Consider the following 15,583-nt stretch of genomic DNA (forward strand, 5'->3'; position numbering starts at 1 on the left):
TTCCATTACAATCATTTGACAGCTTTAGTTACCTATCAGATCAATATTTTACACATAAAGCATTTGATCAGTTTGTTATATATCTATTTTTTTTAAGATTATTCTACATATAAGATGTTAAAATTATCTCCAGAAAAATAAGACAGAAGAAAATACTTTATCCATTGTTGACAAAAAACAACTTTATTGATTATATAAAGCTGCAGATTGTTGACAAAACCAATCAGTAAAGCCTGTTCAATGATTTCATGTTCAGATTCACTTCATCCACACAGTTAGTTTAACCCTAGTTTACTATCATGATGATTACAATGTGATTGAACATGTCTTTATACATTTATGACTATGATCAAGGATATTATGCTTTTTTTAACAACAGCACACAAATAAATCAATACAAACACGAAACTGACATTCATAGCAAGACTAATAATACAACATACTAAATATTACATACTACATACTAAAGGACCAGATAGTAAGCAGACTAGTAAACTACACAATAACCCACAATGCATTTCGTTCATACCCGAGCTGAAATCAGCACGCTGAAGCTGATTTCATTTTAGCTCTAACTCTGTAAATATGCCACTTTATCGACATTTATAACCTTTTTAGGCGGGAAAGTAGCCCTTTAGATCCACAATGTGACGCTAATCTGTCCAAATAACACCTGTTTAAAGTTTTGTTCCCGCGAATTCGGAGAAACTCAAGTTAGCCGTAGCGAGTAACGCACTTCCGGTTATTTTCACAAAAATAAAACAGCCGTTGCCTTTTTATTATTAAGAAAACCGTAACGATAGAATTTGTACTGTTATTTTGAAAACAGGAAGCAAACATACCCTCGCTGTAGCTAACTTGAAACCACCGAGGTGATGATCTGTGACGTTTGTATTTTGGGTTTTTTTTAGGCGGGGAGTTCTGGTCCTCTGAAATGAGGCCAACGCGGAAGTAACTTAAAACTGCATTCTATCAAAAGGCCACCAGGGGGCGGCCGTTTTGGTGTCAAAAGGACTTCCGTCTCTATACAAGTCAATGGAGAATTCACCAACTTCTCACTTGATTTCTAACCTCAGTAAACGTTTTCAAAATGTGTTTATGGTCTCAATCGCTAGTTTAAAGCCTTCTTCAATGCAGTATGATGTTCATTTGGGACATTTTGGCCTCCCTGATTTTATATTTGAAGATAAAGCAGGGTATGCTTATATATTTTTTTTTCAGAAGTTACGTTGCATCTTGGGTAATGTGAGTGTGAGTAGTCATTAATTAACCATCAGGGAACTTCTCACATACTCTAAATCGCATACTACGCAGTTGAAACACACTACATACTTCAAATGACATCAGAATTAGTACGAGTAGTAGGAAAGTATGCGGCTTCTAACACAGCCATATATTAAGTTTAAGAAAGTGTTGATGATCTTTGTTAGCATGATAGCTGATGTCTGTACAGTTCAGAAATATTGGAGACAAAAATATGAAGAATTACAACACAGAATCTGACACATCAAGTCTGAAATGACTTCTGTCTATTCAGGTTTACAAAACTCAGTTGTGGCTCCATAGTAAACACAAAGTCCAGCATAGAGAGGCTGAGTGAATGTGGTCTGGACTCTGTGGAGGAGAGTCATGGTTTCAGAAACGCTGTAGAAGGACAGAATACCTGCTCTGTGATCCAGGTACACTCCGACTCTGGAGGAACGAGGACCTGAGACGGGAGTTTGAATATTGTTCAAATAAAAAGTGTAACCATTACTGTGACAGACAAACATCCAAGAGTTGTCATTATATCCAAATCCACATTCATTTGAGCTCTCTCCTCTGCTGATATTCTTGTATGCGACTGCTACACCGACTGCTCCTGTCCCTCTCCAGTCCACCTCCCAGTAACAACGTCCAGTCAGCATCTCTCTACTCAGGACCTGAGGCCAGTAAGTGAATCTATCTGGGTGACGAGAGTAAGCCTGTTGTTGACTCGTGTATGTTGCTTTTCTGTTCCCCTCAGATAATAACACTTTTGTGTGTGCTGTGTTTGGATCCAGAGTGATTTCACATGAATATTGTAAGAACTCAGCTCTGGTCTTGGGCTCTGGTTGTGGTTGTGATGGTAAAACGTCCAATTCAGTCTCTGTCACTGAGATGTTTGTCCATTCGTCCCTCAGGATGTCCTGTAGTTTATCTCTGAGCTGTGAAACAGCTGCTGTCACATCCTCAAAGTATCGCAGAGGATGGATATCGATGCTGGATGAGTCTGTAGCTTCACTGAGTTGTGACAGTGAGGGGTAGTTGTGTAGAAACTGGTTGTGATCCTCTGTGTGTGAGAGCTGCTTCAGTTCAGCGTCTTTCCTCTTCAGCTCAGTGATCTCCTGCTGCAGCTTCTCCTGAAGCTCTTTGACTCGACTCACTTCAGTTTCCTGCTGGGATCTGATCTGCTGTCTCACATCAGAGCTTTTTTTTTGTATGAGACAGATCAGCTCAGTGAAAATCTTCTCACTGTCCTCCACTGCTTTATCAGCAGAGCGACTGACGGCCTCCACCTCCTGTTGAAGCAGCTTCACATCTTTCTCTCTGTCCTGGATTCTCTGCTGGATGTTTAGTCGACTCACCTCGAGCTCTCTCTGCCTCTCAGGTCCAGCATAGCAGTGATCAGCAGGAGCAGCTTGGAGTCCAGTCTTCTTCAGCTGTTCCACTAAAGCTGCTAACATGGTGTTTTTCTTCAGGACAGGCCTCGGTGTGAAGGTCTGTCTGCACTCAGGGCAGCTGTACATCCTCCTCTGATCCTCTCCATCCCAATGTTTTTCAATACAGTTCATGCAGTAGCTGTGTCCACAGAGAATAGCCACTGGATCCTTCAGTAGATCCAAACAGATTGAACAACAGAAACTTTCTCTGTCCAGCTGATCCCCTCTCTGCGCCATTTCAGCTCTCAGTTGCAGCGACTGTCTGAGTTTCACTTCCTGATGAATGAAACAGGTCTGACCTCTGATCTGAACAACATATGACTCAGTACTAAAAGCAGCCTGACAGCTCTGTACTGTGTGTCATGTTGGTTACACCCATCAGCCAATTGTAGATCTGAAGGGGAGGGAACAAGGAAATATGAGCTCAGAGTGGGAGGGAGTTTGTTGTGTGTTTGAGAGCAGGAAGAAGAGGGAGGAGTTATCAAGCACCGGTTCATTCAGGGAAGAGGAACAATTTTAAAGAAGTACTGGCTGCTTTTTATTCGGTTCACTTCCCTCACTCACGTCTCAACTCCTCCTGGTGAGGACAGTCAGTTAGTTTAACCCAGAAAGTTCAGAGACTGACTAACAAACATTTGTCTGCTCTGAACATGAACTCTGTACTTTGTGTTGTTTAAGCAGGAAAACTGCCTCAAATAAACTCTCATTATAATTTCACATTTCCTCCACAAGCTTTGAATGAAACACTGAGATGAAGACAGAAGAAAAATCTTTATTTATTACGTAAAGCTTGAGACTGATCACACATCCAATCAGTAAAGTCTGTTCAGTGATTTCATGTTTACATTCATCTCATCCACACAGTCAGTCGGTTTAACCCAGAATTTCAGCTATGTACAACAACATAATTAATGATCTCCTTGCTGATTATTATCATGATGATTACAATTTGATTGAACATTTCTTTATAAATGTATGACTATGATCAAGGACATTATGCTTTTTTCTCTGTTTAAGAAACAATAGCACACAAATACATCAATACAAACATGAAACTAACATTCATAGCAAGAATAAGCTCACATTTTCATTTGAAGACATGTCAGTGAAGGTTAAAAACATCATCATATACACCAGATCTATCCCTTTGTCTCGCCGTTCTGTGACAGGTGTCGGATCTCGTGGGGCCTTCTGGTTCTGTCCCTCTTTATCTGGACGTTGGTCCAAAACATGTGACTGCTATTCTTTTAAAGGCCTATAAGAGATCCTTCCAACCGGAGGCTGCTCACAATCTACTGTACACCTCCCGACTATCATAAGGCAGGCTTTGATGCCAGCTCAAATACTATTTTATCTTATTTTCCAATCACTTGTCTAGTCATTTATACACCTATTTAATTATTGCCCCTATTTCTCCTCTGATTTCTCTTATTTACTTTTCATTTCATTTTCATTACTTATTTAACATATATTTCTGAGTTTGTTGCCTGTTTGTGTTTTTTTTGTTGGTATTATTTGGTCTATGAAAATTAATGATATCCTGCATGGATAAAAACACAAATGAAAAATTGACATATATTGAAGAAAATTAAAATATAAACAACACATACATGAAGTTTAAAAAGTGTTGATAATCACTATTAGTGTGAAAGCTGAACTCTGTGTAGTTCAGAAGACAAAAACATGAAAAATCAAAAAACACATAATCTGACACATGAAGTCTGGAATTACTTTTGTCTATTTGAGTTTACGCAACTCAGCCACGTCTCCATCATAGTAAAGACAAAGTCCAGCATAGAGAGGCTGAGTGAATGTGGTCTGGACTCTGTGGAGGAGAGTCATGGTTTTAGAGACGCTGTAGAACGACAGAATACCTGCTCTGTGATCCAGGTACACTCCGACTCTGGAGGAACCAGGACCTGTGATAGGAGTTCTGATGTAGTTGAAATAAAAGTCATAACTATTCGTGCTACAGATTAACATCCAAGATTTGTCATTATATCCAAATACACATTCTCCTGAGTTTCCTGCTCTGCTGACATTCTTGTATGCGACTGCTATACGAAATTCTGTCCCTCTCCAGTCCACCTCCCAGTAACAACGTCCAGTCAGACTCTCTCTGCTCAGGACCTGAGGCCAGTAAGTGAATCTGTCTGGGTGACTAGAATAAGACTGTTGTTGACTCGTGTATGTTGCTTTTCTGTTCCCCTCAGATAATAACAGATGTGTGTTGGCTGTGTTTGGATCCAGAGTGATGTCACATGAATATTTTAAGAACTCAGCTCTGGTCTTTGGCTCTGGTTGTGGTTCTGATGGTAAAACATCCATTTCAGTCACTGTCACTGAGATGTTTGTCCATTCGTCCCTCAGGATGTCCTGTAGTTTATCTCTGAGCTTTGACACAGCTGCTGTCACATCCTCAAAGTATCTCAGAGGACGGATATTGATGCTGGATGAGTCTGTAGGTTCACTGAGTTGTGACACTGAGGGGTAGTTGTGTAGAAACTGGTTGTGATCCTCTGTGTGTGAGAGCTGCTTCAGTTCAGCGTCTTTCCTCTTCAGCTCAGTGATCTCCTGCTGCAGCTTCTCCTGAAGCTCTTTGACTCCACTCACTTCAGTTTCCTGCTGGGATCTGATCTGCTGCTTCACATCAGAGCTTCTTTTCTGGAGGAGACGGATCAGCTCAGTGAAGATCTTCCCACTGTCCTCCACTGCTTTATCAGCAGAGCGACTGACGGCCTCCACCTCCTGTTGAAGCAGCTTCACATCTTTCTCTCTGTCCTGGATTCTCTGCTGGATGTTTAGTCGACTCACCTCGAGCTCTCTCTGCCTCTCAGTCCTTTCTGCTGCAGCTGAGACTGTGTCGTGACCTTTATGTTCATCCACAGAGCAGAGATAACAGATACTCTGCTGATCAGTACGACAGAACATCTTCATCACCTCATCATGACGAGAGCAGATGTTCTCCTGGAGCTTCTCCGAGGGCTCCACCAGCTTGTGTTTCTTTAATTTGGTTGATTCAAAGTGAGGCTGAAGGTGATTCTCACAGTAAGAGATGAGACACTGCAGACATGACTTGAAGGCTTTCAGCTTCCTCCCAGTGCAGACATCACAGGCCACATCTTCAGGTCCAGCATAGCAGTGATCAGCAGGAGCAGCTTGGAGTCCAGTCTTCTTCAGCTGCTCCACTAAAGTTGCTAAAATGGTGTTTTTCCCCAAGACAGGCCTCTGTGTGAAGGTCTGTCTGCACTGAGGGCAGCTGTAGATGCTCCTCTGATCCTCTCCATCCCAGAATCCTTTAATACAGTTCATACAGTAGCTGTGTCCACAGGGAATAGCCACCGGATCCTTCAGTAGATCCAAACAGATCGAACAACAGAAAGTTTCTTGGTCGAGCTGAACTCCTTTCTGCGCCATTTCAGCTGTCAGTTGCAGCGACTGTCTGAGTTTCACTTCCTGATAAGTGAAACAGGTCTGAGCTCTGATCTGAACAACATGTGACTCAGTAGTAAAAGCAGCCTGACAGCTCTGTACTGTGTGACATGTTGGTTACACCCATCAGCCAATTGTAGATCTGAAGGGGAGGGAACAAGGAAATATAGGATGAGAGTGGGAGGGAGTTTGTTGTGTGTTTGAGAGCAGGAAGAGGGAGGAGTTATCAAGCACCGGTTCATTCAGGGAAGAGGAACAGTTTTATAGAAATACTGTCTGCTTTTTATTCGGTTAACGTGTATCTTCACTTCCCTCACTCATGTCTCAGCTCCTCCTGGTGAGGACAGAGGAATTTAATTCACAAAAAGAGATGACAGACACACACAGAAACTCCAAATAATATATGAAGAAGTCAGTTAGCAATATATAGAAATCATTAAGTAATAGTTTCAACTCTGAAGTTTGTACAATGTATAATTGATTAACTCTTTAAACTGTTACTTAATAATTTCTACATATTGATATCTGGAAGGAAAACAGCTGATAACTGTTCCATGTTTTATCATTTGATTATAGATCTACAGCAGCGTCTGATTGTCATAGAATAAGACACAAATAGACTATTTAAATCTGTTAATCACTGAAAGAAAAGAATCAACATAAAGGAGCAATAAAAACATCTGGAGCATGCAGAAAATGTTTATATAAATTATTGATTATTGACTTTGTGACAGTCTGACGTTCTTTTTAAATTTAAGTGATAAGAACCATTAATTTATTATTACAGCTGTTATAATTCATTCACAACATCCTCGATGATGAAGGAGGGGAAATGATTTCCAGGTCACAGCTGAAGGACTCCAAGTCCCACTTCATTACACGATGTTAAGGTAATAAACCATGAAAGAACAGACACCCATCTCTCTATTTTCATGCAGAAACTTTTCTTGTAATGGAGTATTTCTACACTTCTGTATTGGTGCTTTTACTGAAGTAAAGGATCTGAGTAGTTCTTCCACACCTGGAAATAGGTCAAACACATCATCAGCCACTCTGAGGACAGCTGACAAAATCTGATTCAGCATTTTATAAACATCTTTAACAGAACATTAACATCTTTTGTTTTTAATTATCTGAGGCCTAGAAGAATAATAACACAATTGTTCCTTCTTACAACCTGACTGTAGTTTTTTAAGTGTCCACTAGATGGAAGTGTTGCGCTGATATAGTTTAATGATCATTTGCACAGCAGCTGAAAGTAGAAAGACTGAAGGAGAATGTGAGAAAGATCCAGAGTGTCTTCTTTGTAAAGGGAATCATGCAGCATGAGAGGCTGACTGTCCAAAGAGAGTAAGAGAGACAGAAATCATCAGAGTCAGATCTCAGAAGTGGACTCAAGCATGAGGAAGTCGGTAATAAATGTTATGATGTGAGACAAGAAGCTAAGGAGGACAAATCAGTCAGGAAGCATGCTGAATTTTGCTTTTCATTAGAATCAGGTGAAGTTTTTGTCCTTTTTGACAACAGTAATGAACTGAACTGCTGCAGGAGAAAGAAAATCAGAGAAAACTGACATAACTGTAGATGCAGTGAGGAGATTTTTTGGGTGGTGTGGGAGTTTCTGGAGAAGATGTGCAGCAACTCTTAAGAGAAGCTTTTAGATACTTCAACTGTTTCTACAAGGACAGCATGAGAAAGAGAAATGTGTTGTATGAAATAGACATATGTGCATGACGGCTTCTTTTATTTATGTTGAGTTAATGGATCTTCATGTGTAAGCTCTCAAAATGTATAAAACAAATATTAGAGTCAACTGGAAAAATGAGTTATAGTGTTGAAAACAAAGATGGTCAGTCATTGAGACAGAAACACACCAACAGATGTAGAGTCTGCAAAAACAAAACTAACAGAAGAGAAACATACAGTAGACAAAAGGATAAGAGGTGAAAAGGTAAAACAAAGCAATTTACAGTCATTTCTAATCATTACAGAGAACATGGTGTGCTGTTCAAACTGCATCAAATCTTTAAAAAGAAGAAGGATTGCTTTATGTCCTTGTTGTGTTTCCCTGCAGGAGCTCATGTCTCACATCCTGGAAACTAGTTTGGGAAAAGGACGAATGGTCAGAAAGAGATGGATATGACATGTGAGACAGGCAGCGATGGAAAGTAACTAAGTACATTTACTCAAGTACTGTGCTGAAGTACAATTTTGAGGTACTTTTACTTTACTTGAGTTTTTCCATTTGATGCTACTTTATACTTCCACTCCACTACATTTATATGACAGCTTTAGTTAGACAGAAGAAAATACTTTGCTCACTTTTGAAAAAAACATCTTTATTTATTACGTAAAGCTTGAGACTGATCACACATCCAATCAGTAAAGTGTGTTCAGTGATTTCATGTTTACATTCATCTCATCCACACAGTTTAACCCAGAATGTCACCTATATATAAGAACATCATTAATGATCTCCTTGCTGATTATTATCATGATGATTACAATTTGATTGAACATTTCTTTATAAATGTATGACTATGATCAAAGACATTATGCTTTTTTCTCTGTTTAAGAAACAATAGCACACAAATACATCAATACAAACATGAAACTTAACATTCATAGCAAGAATAAACTCACATTTTCATTTGAAGAAATGTCAGTGAAGGTTAAAAACATCATCATATACACCAGATCTATCCCTTTGTCTCGCCGTTCTGTGACAGGTGTCGGATCTCGTGGGGCCTTCTGGTTCTGTCCCTCTTTATCTGGACGTTGGTCCAAAAAATGTGACTGCTATTCTTTTAAAGGCCTATAAGAGATCCTTCCAACCGGAGGCTGCTCACAATCTACTGTACACCTCCCGACTATCATAAGGCAGGCTTTGATGCCAGCTCAAATACTATTTTATCTTATTTTCCAATCACTTGTCTAGTCATTTATACACCTATTTAATTATTGCCCCTATTTCTCCTCTAATTTCTCTTATTTACTTTTCATTTCATTTTCATTACTTATTTAACATATATTACTGAGTTTGTTGCCTGTTGTGTTTTTTTTGTTGGTATTATTTGGTCTATGAAAATTAATGATATCCTGCATGGATAAAAACACAAATGAAAATTGACATATATTGAAGAAAATTAAAATATAAACAACACATACATGAAGTTAAAAAATAGTTGACAATCACTATTAGTGTGAAAGCTGAACTCTGTGTAGTTCAGAAGACAAAAACATGAAAAATCAAAAAACACAGAATCTGACACATCAAGTCTGGAATGACTTTTGTCTATTTGAGTTTACGCAACTCAGCTGCGTCTCCATAGTAAACACAAAGTCCAGTATAGAGAGGCTGAGTGAATGTGGTCTGGACTCTGTGGAGGAGAGTCATGGTTTCAGAGACGCTGTAGAAGGACAGAATACCTGCTCTGTGATCCAGGTACACTCCGACTCTGGAGGAAACAGGACCTGAGACGGGAGTATTAATGTTGTTGAAATAAAATTCATAACGGTTAGTGGAACAGATTAACATCCAAGATTTGTCATTTAATCCAAATGCACATTCATATGTGCTCCCTACTCTGCTGATATTCTTGTATGCAACTGCTATACGAATTTCTGTCCCTCTCTGCTCAACCTCCCAGTAACAACGTCCAGTCAGACTCTCTCTACTCAGGACCTGATAACAATCAGTGAATCTGTCTGGGTGACTAGAATAAGACTGTTTTTGTCTCGTGTATGTTGCTTTTCTGTTCCCATCAGATAATAACAGATGTGTGTGTGCTGTGTTTGGATCCAGAGTGATTTCACGAGAATATTTTAAGAACTCAGCTCTGGTCTTGGCTTCTGGTTCTGGCAGTAAAACGTCCACTTCAGTCACTGTCAGTGAGATGTTTGTCCATTCGTCCCTCAGGATGTCCTGTAGTTTATCTCTGAGCTCTGACACAGCTGCTGTCACATCCTCAAAGTATCTCAGAGGACGGATATTGATGCTGGATGAGTCTGTAGGTTCACTGAGTTGTGACACTGAGGGGTAGTTGTGTAGAAACTGGTTGTGATCCTCTGTGTGTGAGAGCTGCTTCAGTTCAGTGTCTTTCCTCTTCAGCTCAGTGATCTCCTGCTGCAGCTTCTCCTGAAGCTCTTTGACTCGACTCACTTCAGTTTGCTGCTGGGATCTGATCTGCTGCTTCACATCAGAGCTTCTTTTACGGATGTGACAGATCAGCTGAGTGAAGATCTTCTCACTGTCCTCCACTGCTTTATCAGCAGAGCGACTGACGGCCTCCACTTCCTGTTGAAGCAGCTTCACATCTTTCTCTCTGTCCTGGATTCTCTGCTGGATGTTTAGTCGACTCACCTCGAGCTCTCTCTGCCTCTCAGTCCTTTCTGCTGCAGCTGAGACTGTGTCGTGGCCTTTATGTTCATCCACAGAGCAGAGATAACAGATACTCTGCTGATCAGTACGACAGAACATCTTCATCACCTCATCATGACGAGAGCAGATGTTCTCCTCGAGCTTCTCTGAGGGCTCCACCAGCTTGTGTTTCTTTAATTTGGTTGATTCAATGTGAGGCTGGAGGTGATTCTCACAGTAAGAGGCTGAACACGTCAGACAGGACTTGAAGGCTTTCAGCTTCCTCCCAGTGCAGACATCACAGGCCACATCTTCAGGTCCAGCATAGCAGTGATCAGCAGGAGCAGCTTGGAGTCCAGTCTTCTTCAGCTGCTCCACTAAAGTTGCTAAAATGGTGTTTTTCCCCAAGACAGGCCTCGGTGTGAATGTCTGTCTGCACTGAGGGCAGCTGTAGATCCTCCTCTGATCCTCTCCATCCCAGAATCCTTTAATACAGCTCATACAGTAGCTGTGTCCACAGGGAATAGCCACCGGATCCTTCAGTAGATCCAAACAGATCGAACAACAGAAGGTTTCTTGGTCGAGCTGAACTCCTTTCTGCGCCATTTCAGCTCTCAGTTGCAGCTACTGTCTGAGTTTCACTTCCTTATAAATGAAACAGGTTTGCCCTCTGATCTGAACAACATGTGATTAAGTAATAAAAGCAGCCTGACAGCTCTGTACTATGTGTCATGTTGGTTACACCCATCAGCCAATTGTAGATCTGAAGGGGAGGGAACAAGGAAATAAAGGCTCAGAGTGGGAGGGAGTTTGTTGTGTGTTTGAGAGCAGGAAGAAGAGGGAGGAGTTATCAAGCACCGGTTCATTCAGGGAAGAGGAACAGTTTTAAAGAAATACTGGCTGCTTTTTATTCGGTTCACTTCCCTCACTCACGTCTCAGCTCCTCCTGGTGAGGACAGTCAGTTAGTTTAACCCAGAAAGTTCAGAGACTGACTAACAAACGTTTGTCTGCTCTGAACATGAACTCTGTACTTTGTGTTGTTTAAGCAGGAAAACTGCCTCAAATAAACTCTCATTATAATTTCACATTTCCTCCACAAGCTTTGAATGAAACACTGAGATGAAGACAGAAGAAAATACTTTGCTCACTTTTGAAAAAAACATCTTTATTGATTATGTAAAGCTTGAGACTGATCACACATCCAATCAGTAAAGTCTGTTCAGTGATTTCATGTTTACATTCATCTCATCCACACAGTCAGTTTAACCCAGAATTTCAGCTATGTACAACAACATGATTAATGATCTACTTGCTGATTATTATCATGATGATTACAATTTGATTGAACATTTCTTTATAAATGTATGACTATGATCAAGGACATTATGCTTTTTTCTCTGTTTAAGAAACAATAGCACACAAATACATCAATACAAACATGAAACTTAACATTCATAGCAAGAATAAGCTCACATTTTCATTTGAAGAAATGTCAGTGAAGGTTAAAAACATCATCATATACACCAGATCTATCCCTTTGTCTCGCCGTTCTGTGACAGGTGTCGGATCTCGTGGGGCCTTCTGGTCCTGTCCCTCTTTATCTGGACGTTGGTCCAAAACATGTGACTGCTATTCTTTTAACGTTTGTGTCGTCCTCCCGGGTCAAATTGACCCCCGTCCTTTTCTCTTTCTTTCCTCCCCCCTACCATCCTTCCTTCCTCCCTTCCTCTTTTCCTTTCTCCCTCCCTCTTTCCTTCCTTCCTTCCTCCCTTCCTATTTTCCTTTCTCCCTCCCTCTTTCCTTCCTTCCTTCCTCCCTTACTTCTTTCCTCTTTCTTTCCTCCCCCCTACCTTCCTTCCTCTTTTCCTTTCTCCCTCCCTCTTTCCTTCCTTCCTTTCCTTCCTCCTTTACTCCCTCCCTCCTTTTCTTTCTTTTCTCCCCCATACCTTCCTTCCTCTTTTCCTTTCTCCCTCCCTCCTTCCTTCCTTCTTTCCTCCGTCCTTCCTTCCTCCCTTCCTTCTTTCCTTTCCTCCCTCCTTCCCTTCCTTCTTCCTCCCTCCATTCCTTCCTTCATCCTCCTTTCCGTCCTTCTTCCTCCTTTCCTTCCTTCTTCCTCCCTTCTTCCTCCCTTCCTTCCCTGACTCAAGGACAACAGGAGGGTTAAAGGCCTATAAGAGATCCTTCCAACCGGAGGCTGCTCACAATCTACTGTACACCTCCCGACTATCATAAGGCAGGCTTTGATGCCAGCTCAAATACTATTTTATCTTATTTTCCAATCACTTGTCTAGTCATTTATACACCTATTTAATTAGTGCCCCTATTTCTCCTCTGATTTCTCTTATTTACATTTCATTTAATTTTCATTACATATTTAACATATATTTCTGAGTTTGTTGCCTGTTTGTGTTTGTTTTGTTGGTATTATTTGGTCTATGAAAATTAATGATATCCTGCATGGATAAAAACACAAATGAAAAATTGACATATATTCAAGAAAATTAAAATATAAACAACACATACATGAAGTTTAAAAAGTGTTGACAACCACTATTAGTGTGAAAGCTGAACTCTGTGTAGTTCAGAAGACAAAAACATGAAAAATCAAAAAACACAGAATCTGACACATGAAGTCTGGAATTACTTTTGTCTATTTGAGTTTACGCAACTCAGCCACGTCTCCATCATAGTAAAGACAAAGTCCAGCATAGAGAGGCTGAGTGAATGTGGTCTGGACTCTGTGGAGGAGAGTCATGGTTTTAGAGACGCTGTAGAACGACAGAATACCTGCTCTGTGATCCAGGTACACTCCGACTCTGGAGGAACCAGGACCTGAGATAGGAGTTTTGATGTTGTTGAAATAAAAGTCATAACTAGTCGTGCTACAGATTAACATCCAAGATTTGTCATTAAATCCAAATCCACATTCTCTTGAGTTTCCTGCTCTGCTGACATTCTTGTATGCGACTGCTATACGAAATTCTGTCCCTCTGCAGTCCACCTCCCAGTAACAACGTCCAGTCAGACTCTCTCTACTCAGGACCTGAGACCATCCAGTGAATCTGTCTGGGTGACTAGAATAAGACTGTTGTTGAATCGTGTATGTTGCTTTTCTGTTCCCCTCAGATAATAACACTTTTGTGTGTGCTGTGTTTGGATCCAGAGTGATTTCACATGAATATTTTAAGAACTCAGCTCTGGTCTTTGGCTCTGGTTCTGACAGTAAAACGTCCACTTCATTCACTGTCACTGAGATGTTTGTCCATTCGTCCCTCAGGATGTCCTGTAGTTTATCTCTGAGCTCTGACACAGCTGCTGTCACATCCTCAAAGTATCTCAGAGGACGGATATTGATGCTGGATGAGTCTGTAGCTTCACTGAGTGGTGACACTGAGGGGTAGTTGTGTAGAAACTGGTTGTGATCCTCTGTGTGTGAGAGCTGCTTCAGTTCAGCGTCTTTCCTCTTCAGCTCAGTGATCTCCTGCTGCAGCTTCTCCTGAAGCTCTTTGACTCGACTCACTTCAGTTTCCTGCTGGGATCTGATCTGCTGCTTCACATCAGAGCTTCTTTTCTGGAGGAGATGGATCAGCTCAGTGAAGATCTCCTCACTGTCCTCCACTGCTTTATCAGCAGAGCGACTGACGGCCTCCACCTCCTGTTGAAGCAGCTTCACATCTTTCTCTCTGTCCTGGATTCTCTGCTGGATGTTTAGTCGACTCAGCTCGAGCTCTCTCTGCCTCTCAGTCCTTTCTGCTGCAGCTGAGACTGTGTCGTGGCCTCTATGTTCATCCACAGAGCAGAGATAACAGATACTCTGCTGATCAGTGCGGCAGAACATCTTCATCACCTCATCATGACGAGAGCAGATGTTCTCCTGGAGCTTCTTCGAGGGCTCAACCAGCTTGTGTTTTTTAAATGCAGATTCATAATGAAGCTGAAGGTGATTCTCACAGTAAGAGATCAGACACATCAGACAGGACTTGAAGGCTTTAAGCTTCCTCCCAGTGCAGACATCACAGGCCACATCTTCAGGTCCAGCATAGCAGTGATCAGCAGGAGCAGCTTGGAGTCCGGTCTTCTTCAGCTGCTCCACTAAAGCTGCTAACATGGTGTTTTTCCCCAAGACAGGCCTCGGTGTGAAGGTCTGTCTGCACTGAGGGCAGCTGTAGATCTTCCTCTGATCCTCTCCATCCCAGAATCCTTTAATACAGCTCATGCAGTAGCTGTGTCCACAGGGAATAGCCACCGGATCCTTCAGTAGATCCAAACAGATCGAACAACAGAAGGTTTCTTGGTTGAACTGAACTCCTTTCTGCGCCATTTCAGCTCTCACTGGAAATGACTGTCTGAGTTTCACTTCCAGACAAATGAAACAGGTCTGAGCTCTGATCTGAACAACATGTGACTCAGTAATAAAAGCAGCCTGACAGCTCTGTACTGTGTGACATGTTGGTTACACCCATCAGCCAATTGTAGATCTGAAGGGGAGGGAACAAGGAAATATGAGCTCAGAGTGGGAGGGAGTTTGTTGTGTGTTTGAGAGCAGGAAGAAGAGGGAGGAGTTATCAAACACCGGTTCATTCAGGGAAGAGGAACAATTCTAAAGAAATACTGGCTGCTTTTTATTCGGTTAACGTGGATCTTCACTTCCCTCACTCACGTCTCAGCTCCTCCTGGTGAGAACAGAGGAATTTAATTCACAAAAAGAGATGACAGAGACACAGAAACTATAATGTTAAATATGAAGAAGTCAGTTATCAATATATAGAAATCATTAAGTAATAGTTTCAACTCTGAGGTTTGTACAATGTACAATTGATTAACTCTTTAAACTGTTACTTAATAATTTCTACATATTGATATCTGGAAGGAAAACAGCTGATAACTGCTCCATGTTTTATCATTTGATTAAAGATCTACAGCAGCGTCTGATTGTCATAGAATGAGACACAAATAGACTATTTAAATCAGTTAATTACTGAAAGAAAAGAACCAACATAAAGGAGCAATAAAAACATCTGGAGCATGCAGAAAATGTTTATATAATTATTGATTATTGACTTTGTGACAGTCTGACGTTCTTTTTAAATTTAAGTGATAAGAACCATT

The 15,583-nt window shown here is 41.0% G+C and overlaps 2 protein-coding genes and 1 pseudogene across 2 annotated transcripts in view; all 3 read right to left on the minus strand.

Moving 5' to 3' along the window:
- The window catches only part of ncoa1 (nuclear receptor coactivator 1), a gene marked incomplete at its 5' end in the record, with an annotated part of 164,152 nt that overhangs the window by 106,460 nt on the left and 42,109 nt on the right, over window positions 1-15,583 (minus strand).
- Window positions 1,268-6,098, minus strand: LOC133998002 (uncharacterized). The gene is made up of 2 exons (XM_062437740.1): window positions 4,422-6,098; window positions 1,268-3,038 (listed from the first exon to the last, which is right to left on the minus strand). The coding sequence occupies exons 1-2, from the start codon at window positions 6,096-6,098 to the stop codon at window positions 1,530-1,532; spliced, it is 3,186 nt and encodes a 1,061-aa protein (XP_062293724.1). The 3' UTR covers window positions 1,268-1,529.
- LOC133998003 (E3 ubiquitin/ISG15 ligase TRIM25-like) lies at window positions 9,409-14,795 on the minus strand (annotated as a pseudogene).

This window comes from Scomber scombrus, chromosome 17 (assembly GCF_963691925.1).
Source record: "Scomber scombrus chromosome 17, fScoSco1.1, whole genome shotgun sequence".
In the NCBI taxonomy this organism is placed as follows: Eukaryota; Metazoa; Chordata; class Actinopteri; order Scombriformes; family Scombridae; genus Scomber; species Scomber scombrus.